Here is an 11,781-nt window from a genome sequence, read left to right as displayed (position 1 = left end):
ATAGAGTTAACAATAGGCTATAATTACAATAGCATAAATATATTTATTTCCCTTAAAAAACGATTTCTACGCCAAATATTAAAAGACGCCCATTTAAAATGTAAAGGTTCACTTTTGGACCATGTTACTTTTAATTTAATTTTATAATAACAATAATAATAGTTTTAGATTTTCAAGACACTCAGCTCACATTTGTAATATTTTTAAGTGGCCATATTAATGTCCTCTCTCTCTCTCTCTCTCTCTCTCTCTCTCTCTCTCTCTCTCTCTCTCTCTCTCTCTCTCTCTCTCTCTCTCTCTCTCTCTCTCTCTCTCTCTCTCTCTCCGCAGCGCTGGAGGAAGTTGCAATGCACCTGTTCTTCACCGCTGTTCGGCCAGTGACTACAGTACCCACGTAACATTGCGCAATGTCCCTCGATCCGCGCGCTGCGCCAGTCAGCTCGAGGAACCCGTCCGTCCGTTCGCTCGCTCGCTCGGCCTTTTTTTTCTGCTTTCTCACTGTTGCCTGGTGTCAACCTACGCCGAGAAAGAGACATCCCTCCCTCTTCCCCCCTCAGCGGCAGCTTCCAATTTGCCTTCGCTTTTCTTTTCGCCTCTTCCATTGGCTTGCGCGCTGCCAGTCAAGCGCTTCCTCTTTACAGGAGAGTTGAGTAGCAACAGCTCGGAAACATCTGGCTGCCGCAGCTCTCGTCGCTCCGCTCGCCTGCTCTGTCTTTCCTGCCACTGCAGGTTGTTATGGAAAGCTGTTGAAAGTCAATCGAGTTGTTTTTCTCGCTGAGAGGATTAGACGGAGGAAGCAGGAAGACGTTGGACCTGGTTGTCTGTAAGTGCCTGTGATACTAGGTGCTCTTTAAGGAGATGAAAGGGGGGTTGGAGGCACGGGCTGGATTGTTATGGGGAAAAGTAACGATCTTTTTCACGCGACTGTTGGTCCTCACGCGCAGAACGAGTTGCTCGAGCGCGTGGCATCGGGGCCTGCCGCAAAACTGTAACACTGCAGGTTGAATGCTTACTTTTTATTTGTTAGCCACACTAGCTAGCTTTTCCTGAACGTACGGGGTCAGGATCCAGAGAAAGACCGTCGGCAGTGCTGCGTGTGTTTGTGTAGGAGTAGCCTGCTGCTATTATACCATTTCCTACCTAGGTGGACTCGTAGTTTATTTATTCCCAGTGTCTATTTATTTTGTATCGTGGCTTTTAAGTTCAAGAAGGGCTAACTTTGCACAATTCCGTCTTTCTGGAGAACTTGGCAGTTTTGAAAACAAGTTTACTTTGAAATATCACAGTAGCTATAAAACAGTGTGTAGGCTTCGTTTTTTTCTTTAGCCTTCATGTTGACCATTTGTTTTTGTAAACCAAAACATGTAATACTGTTCATAAGCGAGTCTAATCGTAGCCTACATATTTTCCATTAAATAAAAAGCTCCTATTAGTTGTTTAAAAAACCCTGAGATCAAGTGTAATGTTCGTGACAGATGCAGCAAACTCTTTATTCTTGTGCTGTTTTATGCATTTAAAAAAATATTCTTGCATGTCAATGAGTTAAAAAAAACACACTAGCTATTCTGTTCATATTCATGAGTGTGACATCCTCCAGAAGAGACCTTCAGATTAGTTATCTTCGTTTTGCTGATTTTAGTGGTAAACAGGAAACTGTTGTTTGGCTTGTATCAAAGAAGTTTCTGAAAATTAACACAATTATAAGTGGGATACTTGAGAAGAAAGGATACATTTAAGACCTAATGCGGAATGCTGTGTCTTTTGTTTGAACTGTACTTATAAGGCCTGTATGATTGTTCCCATTGTTTCTTAATTCTTTTTCCCCCCTCCTCTGTCAGTTGTCCAAAGGGTTAGTAAAATGAATGACGGTAATGGCGCAGCCAGTGAACCATAAAGAAGTCGAAAACAATATCAGCTGCGTGGATCTGTCAGTTGCAAATGTGCTGTGCTGGCCTTTGTTTATGGTTACTGGAAGGAGAGGGGAAAAAAAAACTTGAGGGTATTTAAATTCTCAGTGCAGGAAACTAGGTTAAAAAAAAGTGTCGGCTTTCAGACGGACCCAGTTCCAAGTTCTTCTTTGCTGAGAGATTACAACTAAAGGGGGGAATTGGCTAGTTTTCTACAGAATCACCTCACAACACTTCCCTTCCTCCCGTTTTTAAAGGGGGGAAAGAGAAACAAAGTTGTATAAAGGAGAGGCTGGTGGCAAGAGTGTAGAGGAGTAGCATATGGCACTAAAAGGAGCACAGCTGGAGGTAGCATTTCCATCTGAACATGATGTCAGAGCAGCTGACAGGCTGCCATCCCCCAGTCTTTTCTTCTAACGCACAGACTGGGAGTTAGTGTGTGTGCGGATCTGTGTGCAGGAGGAGGCATCGCATTCCCCTCCAACATCTCCTCCACTTTGCATCTGTCCCTCACAGTTTGATTTTCTCTCTCTTTCTCTTGCGTCTCTACCCTTTCATTGATTCTGCGAAGGGAGTTACAGCCGGCACAACCACAACAGTGGACTTAATCAAGTTGATGCGTACTGCAGGTACTGTACCGGGGGGTCCGGGCAACAGGGATGTGTTTTGAATAGGGAGCTCTCGTTAAGTCTTTTTGCGCGTCTGCCATCAGCTATCAGAGTGTGGGAAACGGGAAGTAAAGGATTTTGAGCTGGTGCAGCGTAACCAGGCTGGGGACAAGTGACACTTTTTGTTGCCAGGCAAGCGTTTCATTATTCTGTTTGTTTACAGGTCTTCTTTTCAGTCACTTTGTTCTTAATGGCAAATTGTTGCTCTGTTGGGACAGAATACAGTGGTGTTGTAGCTAGATGTTCGTTTATTATAGTATTATTGCATTAATACAATAAACTGTTATGTGTGTATATGCTGTTAATGCTCAAATCGTTTTTTCTTTAAAAAAAATGAGATTTTCAGTCCGATTAAACAAAATTCATAATCTTCTAAAGTGACAAAAAAAGGCTTTTAGGGAGATAAATCTTCAACTTTACACAATCAGGCTTTCTTCGAAATGTCCCTTCTTTAGGCTTTTGCTCATCTTTCTCTTTTTTTCCTGTTTGTAAGGACTAATTTAGAACTTGCAGATTTGAGCTGCCTGAATTGGCTAGACAGCTGTAATCGCACTCCTCCTAGTCTTAATCTCTTTATCTGGGCAGCAGCTGCCATATGGTCTCAGTCAGCTGGATCAGATGTTCATAAGCCTCCTTCTCCGTCCCTCTCTGTCCTCCCAGTCTCCTAATTTGATCGCTGCTACCTTGTGAGCTGTCCTGCAATCTTTATTTTTAGCCATCTTAAGGATTAGGATTGATGTGGACTACGGGGCACTTAAAGTGATTGTATTGTAAATCTGCTGTGGACCGCCTCTTTGGGGAGGATGTTCCATTTCTCCAAAGATTTTGGGGAGGGGGGAAAGGGGAGGAGAGGGTTGGCGAGAGGTTTGTTATCCCCCTGTCCCCCTATAAGCCCCTCATTAATGAAGGTCTGAACGCTGTTTGGGGTGGGGTGGGGGGCTTTGGCTTGCTATCCCAATCAGATTTAAATGAAGATTCAAATGAGTTCATTTAAGTCCGCTGGTTGAACATGACGCTGGTGCATTTTTTTAGACGGGAACGATCTCCGAGGGTAACAGGTGTGATTACAAATTTTTGTTTGTTTATTCTAATTGGCCCTTTTTTCTTTGTAAATAGTTTGTGTGTAACCTTTCTTAATGTAATGCATATTTCAATTTTTTTTTTCTGTATCGTAATTTATTTGCAGGCTGTCCGTCTTTGATTACGCAAGTCACACTGATGTTCTGCTTCCTCAGTTGCCGTAACCTTAGAGATCATGGTACTTAGTATAGTTATATGCAGTGTGCCCATGATGATGAGCTGTTTGTGTACCTGTAAGCCTGTTACCTTTACTTGGCGTCCTGGCCAAAGTGGGTTATTATAAATAACTGCTCCAGGAGCACAGTGAGTAAAAACAGGAAAGATTCTCTCGCGCAGGCATCTGTGGAATCAGGACTTCAGCTCCTTACATCACGGCATCTGATTAAATTCAAACGATTCTGATGGGATGCTTACGGCTAAATTGCTTTAAATGCAATTTTCAATAAAGATATTTTTATTTACATTTTTGTGTTAATTTCCCAGGTTGTGTTTTAAAGCGTTAATTAAAAGGGTTAGTTTAAAATGTAATATTAAACACATCACTGCTTACTTTAAAGTGCACAAGTGAGGAAAACGCAATTAGCTTAATATATAAACTGTGGTAGTATACTTTTTGCATGTGCTTTTTTTGTAATCCTTTTATGTCAAGACTGTGGTGAACATTTTTCCAGTGTTCCCACAGGGGAGGAGGGAGGGAGAGAGAATTAGAGTGTGAGAGTATGTCTGTGTGCATGGAGCGAGAGAGAGGGACAGAGCGGGTGGGAAAGAGAAGTTCCACACAGAGCACAGACAAAACAATTGTTGTTCTAGAGAGCCTCACTAACATCTGTGGTCTTTTGCAGGTTATGAAGACAGCATGGAGTTTCCAGACCACAGCAGACATTTGCTACAGTGTCTGAGCGAGCAGAGACATCAGGGATTCCTTTGTGACTCCACTGTGCTGGTCGGTGATGCCCAGTTCCGAGCCCATCGTGCAGTGCTGGCTTCGTGCAGCATGTACTTCCACCTCTTTTACAAGGACCAGCTAGACAAAAGGGACATTGTTCATCTGAACAGCGACATTGTCACTGCCCCAGCCTTCGCTCTCCTGCTTGAGTTCATGTACGAAGGAAAGCTCCAGTTTAAATCGCTTCCAGTGGAGGATGTGCTGGCTGCTGCCAGCTACCTCCACATGTACGACATTGTCAAGGTGTGCAAGAAGAAGCTCAAGCAGAAGGCCACTGCTGAGGCAGACAGCACCAAGCGGGAGGAGGACGCTTCCAGCTGCTCGGACAAGGTGGAGAGCTTTTCGGAAGGCGGAAGCACGGGCCGGCCGGCCACCGCTGACCTGCTACAGAGCGATGACGAGGACATGGAGAACAAGCGGGACAGCCCTCAGGAGCCAGGGAGCATGTGGATGCGACTGCCTTCCGACCGGACCACGTCTCCCACCACCAGCCCCAGGGAGGCAGAAACGCATGGTCCCGACGCTGGCAAATCCCCTGCCGGCAGCCCCAGCAGCTCCACTGGCTCCCTGTCCCGTCGCTCTGCGGCATCTCGTAGAGTCTCCGCCGACACCGATTGTGTGCTTGACCTCTCTGTGAAGTCCAGCCTGGGTGGAGGTCCTGGGGAGACCATGGCAGGCAATCATTACTTCTGCAGCTCTGTCACCCCAGACAGCCTTCAGAGTGCTCTGGTTCAAGTGAAGGTGGAGAAGGATACGGGCTCGGACGATGACGAGCTGGTGAGCGGCGACTACGAGATGGAGCACAGCGGCGTGAAGGAGCCGCCCAGCACCAACGGAACTCACATCAGCCTCGTTGCGCAACGGAGGCTGGGCCTGGAGGCTCACCTTTCGGCCCTGCGTGAGGCCTCGCTAGCCAGTGAGCTGGAGCGGGACGACAAAGGAGGCGACGATGACACGGACGTCCTAGGAGGGGACAGTGAGCGAGCGCATGAGGCCGCAGGGGTCGAAAGCTCACTGCTGCCCTACGTCTCCAGCATGCTGGGGGCCCCACATACTCAGATCTTCATGTGCCCCTTATGCAACAAGGTCTTCCCCAGCCCTCACATCCTGCAGATCCACCTCAGCACGCATTTCCGCGAGCAGGAAGGTGTGCGGGCCAAGCCGGCCAGCGACGTTAACGTCCCCACCTGCTCCATCTGCGGCAAAACCTTCTCCTGCATGTACACGTTAAAGCGCCACGAGCGGACACACTCGGGCGAGAAGCCCTACACATGCACTACTTGCGGCAAGAGCTTCCAGTACTCACACAACCTGAGCCGACACGCCGTCGTGCACACACGCGAGAAGCCGCACGCCTGTAAGTGGTGCGAGCGGCGCTTCACGCAGTCAGGGGACCTGTACCGACACATCCGCAAGTTCCACTGCGAACTGGTCAACTCGCTCTCGGTCAAGAGCGAGGCGCTCAATCTACCCACGGTCAGAGACTGGGCACTGGAAGATAGTTCTCAAGAACTGTGGAAATGAACGCTAACATGATAGCAGACTGTTTGAACTGCTTGTTAAATTGATGAGAGAGATCTGAGTGACATTTTTTGGGGCAGAGAGGTGAAGGTAAGAGTGGGGCAGAGTGACGGCCGAAGGGTCTGAATCAGTCATTTTTCTTGTATGTACATTGCAAATCGTGTTGAATTGCACTTTACTAGCACATGAAAATGTTACTACTGATTTTCTTTTAATATATTTTCTGATCTGTTTAGAGTTTCTCTTTTTTTTAATTATAAAACATTGGTGCTGGTCTCAGTAACCAACTTTGACAAAAAAAATATTCATTGGGATTTTCAACTGTATATAATTTACAGTTTTTGTATACGCTCCTAAATTTCAAGGAACATCTGCCATGAAAAGCAAATGAAGATTTCAGGTAATAGACAGAGGAGTTTAAAACTAAGGACACACTAAACGGGTACAATGATCATATATTTACCTGTACACATTCGCCTCTTGTTTGAGTATGCGTGTGTGTGTGTTTGTATGTGTGTGTGTGTATATATATATATATATATATGCGCACTACTATAATTTGCAGATAACATACCTGATGTGTGACTGTGGTTGTGCGTGCATGTGCATTCATGCGCATACGCACACATACACACGTAGTGTGTGAGCAGGTCAGTCCTTTAAATCCCACGAGGAAGCTCTAAGCTCGCGTTATTTAAGCTCTTGTACATTTTTGACTCGTTATAGGAAACTTGACTGATGGAAGACAAACAAGGCACTCATGCAATGTACAGCTTCCTTTTTCATATCAGTTGCTGCATTTCTTCTATCCTTTCTTAATATGATTTGAAGTCATTTCCACATTTTAGTTGCAGTCTCTCTACATCACTTGTTTGCTACTGAGGTTGGGTTTTACATCGGCTGCATTTCTAGAGATTTCTGTAGTGTTTTATTAAGACTTTTCGTTTTTAAAACGGAATCTGTTGTTGCATGATGTCTGACCTGTATATTGAAAAAGATGTGACTTGCTGTATTGCTGTACACTGTAATTGACTGATTCATTACAGTCAGGGCACCTGTCTGTTGAAAAAAAAGTACCTTTAATATTACCGCTGTAGAAATTGCATGAATTTTATTTAACTTACTCCTTTTTTTTGTTGTTGTTTTTGCATCAGAGAGTGTATTTTTTAATTAACTCATTTGATTCCTTGGTAGATTTGAGTTTTTTTTCCTCTCATTAGAGAATTAATCGGGGGTTTTGGTGAGATGTTTATTCTGGGCTGTGAAGATTGTGGAAATGCACTGACATTAGGCTGCAGTATCTACACAAGCCAAGCGATTCGGTTCGGGCTCGCTGTAGGATTCGGAGGTTAAGGAGGGGCCAGGTGTCAGCAGAAGCTGAATTGCTGCGTTTATTGTTCAGAAGGCTAGCGTAGCTCCTGCTAGCTTCTCTTCACGCGCTGCTCTTCCCAGTGCTGGGTCCTCAACTGCTGTTTGTCTCAGTGTCCTGTTTACTGGCTGTTGTCATTTGAATCATGTCAGCTCTGTTTGTAATTTATTTATTTATCTTTTCAATTGGCACTTGCTTCAGATTCGATTGCCATGAAGACACATTTGCGTGGCTGATGGTACAGCTCTTCTTTATGGGTGTCCTCAGCAGCGCACATCTATTCAGAGAAAGCTGAAGGATCTTTAAACAGCATAAAGCTCAACACACTCTGATCCGAGTGGTTTGTGTGCGTGTGTTTGTGTTCAATACATAAGTTTTTTCCGTCACTTGGACGTGTTTGGCAAGGTTGGTTGCACCTTTTGAAGCTTAATGAAATTAGAATGACGTGCAAAAGAGGCCTTTATGAAATGTATACACCTAATTATTAACCTGACTTTGTTACACTGAAAAAAAAAAAGATCTATACATTTTTGATTGTTAAAAAAGGTCAGTTGTTGACTGTTGCAGCATTTGTGACTTTTGAAAAATGTTTATTCTATTTTTTTTTTAATTTGCAAAATTATATTTAGGTTTCTTTTTTTTTCGAATTGTGAAAATTCTGTTGATTTTGTTTGTTTGTTGGTTTGATTAACAAAAATCACTTTCATTGTCAAATCCAGAGGAATACGAAGCAAAAAAAGAAAAATGAAAAACATATGGCTTAGCGCTGTAGACATAGATCAGTCACTCACACAGTGCTGAAATGCTTGAACTACTTTAGTTAGAGAGGGCCGGGGGCTCCGCAAATGTTTCGAGCAGGACAGGAGTGTGCGGCACACGGGCCTACGCAGGCCTCAGGAACTGTCCTTCCGTATATTTGGCTGGTGCAACGGCTAGTGAAAAGGTTGAGCTTTGCCAACAGCGCACGCTCCTCATGGCGTTTTGCACGGTGGTACTTTTACCTTTTGCACTCTACAATGTGACAGAAAAAAATATCAACTATAGGGTTGATTTGTTTTCTATGCTTTCTTTTTCTTGTTTTTTTTTTTTTTGGGCTTCTATTGTACTTGACCGCCTTAAACTACTGTTATCAGCTTATACTCAGAGGGTCAAAACTGGAAACTGTTGCTGGAATACTGGATGTCTTTGACTTTTGTTCAATGGAAATGAAGCTGTGAAATGGCCTATGAAGCATATCCATAAATTGGACACCCCTTTAGTTTACTTGAAACCCGGGAACCCCAGTGTGAAGAACAACTCTGTCAAATTCAAACTTGGTGGCTAATGAGTATGGGAAAGACAAAATAAATATCTGTTGAATTCAAGGACAATCGCTGTCTGGATTTATATATATTTAAAAAAAAAGAAGAAGATTTGACTTCACATGTAATTGCTTCCCTTCTGAGATTTTTTGCTATGTTGACATTGTTCTTTTTATGGATTTAGACATTTAGCTTTGACAATCATAGTATGTTTCATTTTCTCAAGGGAAGTAAATTATGAGGCTGTTTAGTTTTGTACTTTTGGTGTGCTGTTGGTGAAATTTTTAAATTGTGTGCAAACTGCAATAAATTATAAGAACCTTAACCTCTCCGTGCCATTTTTCTGTCAGAAACTTCTGCCGGGATTGCCAGAGCGATGACGATGTGCAGATCGGTGAGACGGTGTTTGTGTTTTTGCATTCAGTTCAATAATCTTATTTACTGTAGATGCTTGTGTGGGTGGAAACATGTTTTCCAGTGCGTGAGGTCTGTGGATTGAGTATACTGTCCGAATGAGTGTGTGTGTGTGTGCGTAAGTGAGTGTACGTGGTCTTACATGGCTCATGTGTATATGCTGCTTTAATGTCTGGCTGGTGCTCCAGTAAAGGCGTGGGTTGGACCTGGGAAAATGTGCAGCAGCTTGTATGAAGACCATCCCCTCCCCCTGCCTCACACACACACACACACACACACACACACACTCAGTCACAGGCTGCTTCCAAAGCTCCTCAAGTACAGTTTTCCAGAAAACAAATCAGCTTTATCTAATGTCTCGCTGTTCGGCAAACCTGGCCTACAGATGCACTAAAGGCTGACCACTTTTAAGTCAGCGAGCGTTACTCAACAGGCCACTGCCACAGATGGTCCCGAGGTGTAAGCCTGCCCCCCCTTCCTCATACACACGCCACCTCCTTCTAATTGGTACGAGATTTAGTTTTTGATCGCGTTTTGGATTTAAGATCGATGTGTGCTTTTATTATTATGGAAGTATGAAATGTGCCTCATTGTTTAGTACACTTAAAAAAATAATAGTAATTTTAGCAGTAAAAATGCTTCGGTAAAAACCTGTTAATAAGTTCCCTTACTACATATGGTGGAAAAACTATAATAAATAATGATGCATTTCATGCTGTTAAATTTACAGCTTTGGGAAATAAAAAAGTCATATAATTCACAGTGAAAATCCCTGAATTCTGTGACACTTCACATTTGATGTTTTTGCTCATTTTGATCAGTCATGTGCATTGCCTCTATTTTACATCTTATGTTGTTGAATGTTTATTGCATTATTTTAGTGTCCTGTACACTGTAAAAAAAAGAAAAGAAAAGAAAAAGTTGTTTTAACTTAAAAAAGTAAGTAACCTGGTTGCCTTAAAATTTTGAGTTTATTGAAATTAAAAATTTGAGTTGATACAATGAAGGAAATTTGTTTAATAAATAGAAATGTAAAATATTATTGTATCTGAACCACATACAAAATTTGATAAATCATGAAAATAGCACTTTTTGGCATGTTTCACTGCGTCATCAGAAATAAAACACACAATTACCCAATATGCTTACAAAATCTTTTAATAATCTTTAAATAAAGGTTGTCGAATCTCAAAAAATGTTCATTGTATTAACTCAAACTTTTAATTTCAATGAACTCAAAAAAAAATTTGAAATATTTTTTTTTACAGTGTATAACATTTTGCACCTTCAAAATATTAGTATTTACCTCAGCTTGTGGAAAAGCTATTTCATCATGTGGATTTTTCATTAGCCCCCCTCAGTATATTATAAAAGTACAAAACAAAATGTAGTGCTTCAGTAAGTTGCTATAACATTATATCAGTTAATGAAATCTACAGTTATTAAGTACATTTCAGTGTAATGGTTATTTCTAGACAACATTGTGCGCACTGATTTTCTGAGAGATGAAATTTGATTTGTGGCTACATCCACATACAAATCTGCACCTAACATCTGGTTGGAACGGACAGTTGATGCTTCGCCGAGGCATAATGGTTTTCTCTCTTTGCTTTTTTACTATGAATTTAGGTCATTAATTTGTATCTGTCCTTTGTTTACTCAAGGAGCAGAGACAAAGGGGCAGCTGTGGAAACATTTGGCTGTGCCGAAGGGTAGTGGGCTCGACGTGATGAGTGTATTACCAGCTTGGGCTTCTATATGTGGCTCCACCACAGAAGTTAGTGGGAGCGGCGTGCCAGCGTACTGGGGGAGAGCGGCGCACATGGCATCAATAGGGCAGCCGTTGCACCGAGGTATGACTGATTCTGCCCACGCAGACACGGTAGCTGCTGAGTGCCTCTGCCTCACTCTCTGTGACCACATCCAAATATAAAATACATTAGAGGGGCGCAGACATGAAGAGGCCTTTCTGCTTGTTTGCGTTCGAAATGTGATTTGTGATTTGGGAAGTTAGTGCACTGTAAAAAAAACAATTGTTGGTTTAACTTAAAAAAGTAAGTAACTTGAAATAAAACACAAAATTACCTAATATGCTTACACTGTAAAAAAATATTTAGAAAAAAAGTTACCTGGTTGCCTAAACATTTTAAGTTCATTGAAATGAAAATTTTGAGTTACTACAATAAACATTTTTTGAGATTTGACAACCTTTATTAAAATATTATTAAAGATTTTGTAAGCATATTGGGTAATTGTGTGTGTTTTATTTCTGATGATGCAGTGAAACATGCCAAATAGTGCTATTTTCATGATTTATCATGATAAAATAATATTTTGAGTTTCTATTAAACAAATGTCCTTCATTGTATCAACTCAAATTTTTTAATTTCAATAAACTCAATTTTAAGGCAACCAGATTACTTACTTTTTTAAGTTAAACCAACAAAAACCAACACTTTTTTTACAGTGTACAAAATCTTTTAATAATATTTGAATAAAGGTTGTCGATTCTCAACTTTTCATTGTATTAACTCAAATGTTTAATTTCAATTAACTCAATTTTAAGGCACCGGGG

At 42.0% G+C, this 11,781-nt stretch overlaps 1 protein-coding gene across 4 annotated transcripts; it reads left to right on the top strand.

Annotated features, from left to right (window-relative positions):
* Positions 1 to 398: 398 nt before the first annotated feature.
* zbtb18 (zinc finger and BTB domain containing 18) lies at positions 399 to 9,117 on the top strand. 4 transcript variants are annotated; one of them, XM_067422474.1, is made up of 2 exons: positions 399 to 823; positions 4,498 to 9,117. In XM_067422474.1, the coding sequence occupies exon 2, from the start codon at positions 4,512 to 4,514 to the stop codon at positions 6,123 to 6,125; it is 1,614 nt and encodes a 537-aa protein (XP_067278575.1). In that variant the 5' UTR covers positions 399 to 823; positions 4,498 to 4,511; the 3' UTR covers positions 6,126 to 9,117. The 4 variants fall into 4 exon arrangements, with proteins under 4 accessions (XP_067278575.1, XP_067278574.1, XP_067278576.1 ...); XM_067422473.1 differs by lacking the exon at positions 399 to 823 and adding an exon at positions 2,068 to 2,536; XM_067422475.1 differs by lacking the exon at positions 399 to 823 and adding an exon at positions 2,551 to 2,707.
* The last annotated feature ends 2,664 nt before the right edge of the window (positions 9,118 to 11,781 follow it).

Source organism: Pseudorasbora parva, chromosome 17, assembly GCF_024679245.1.
Source record: "Pseudorasbora parva isolate DD20220531a chromosome 17, ASM2467924v1, whole genome shotgun sequence".
NCBI classification, from domain to species: domain Eukaryota; kingdom Metazoa; phylum Chordata; class Actinopteri; order Cypriniformes; family Gobionidae; genus Pseudorasbora; species Pseudorasbora parva.
This window is presented reverse-complemented; position numbering and strand designations above follow the sequence as displayed.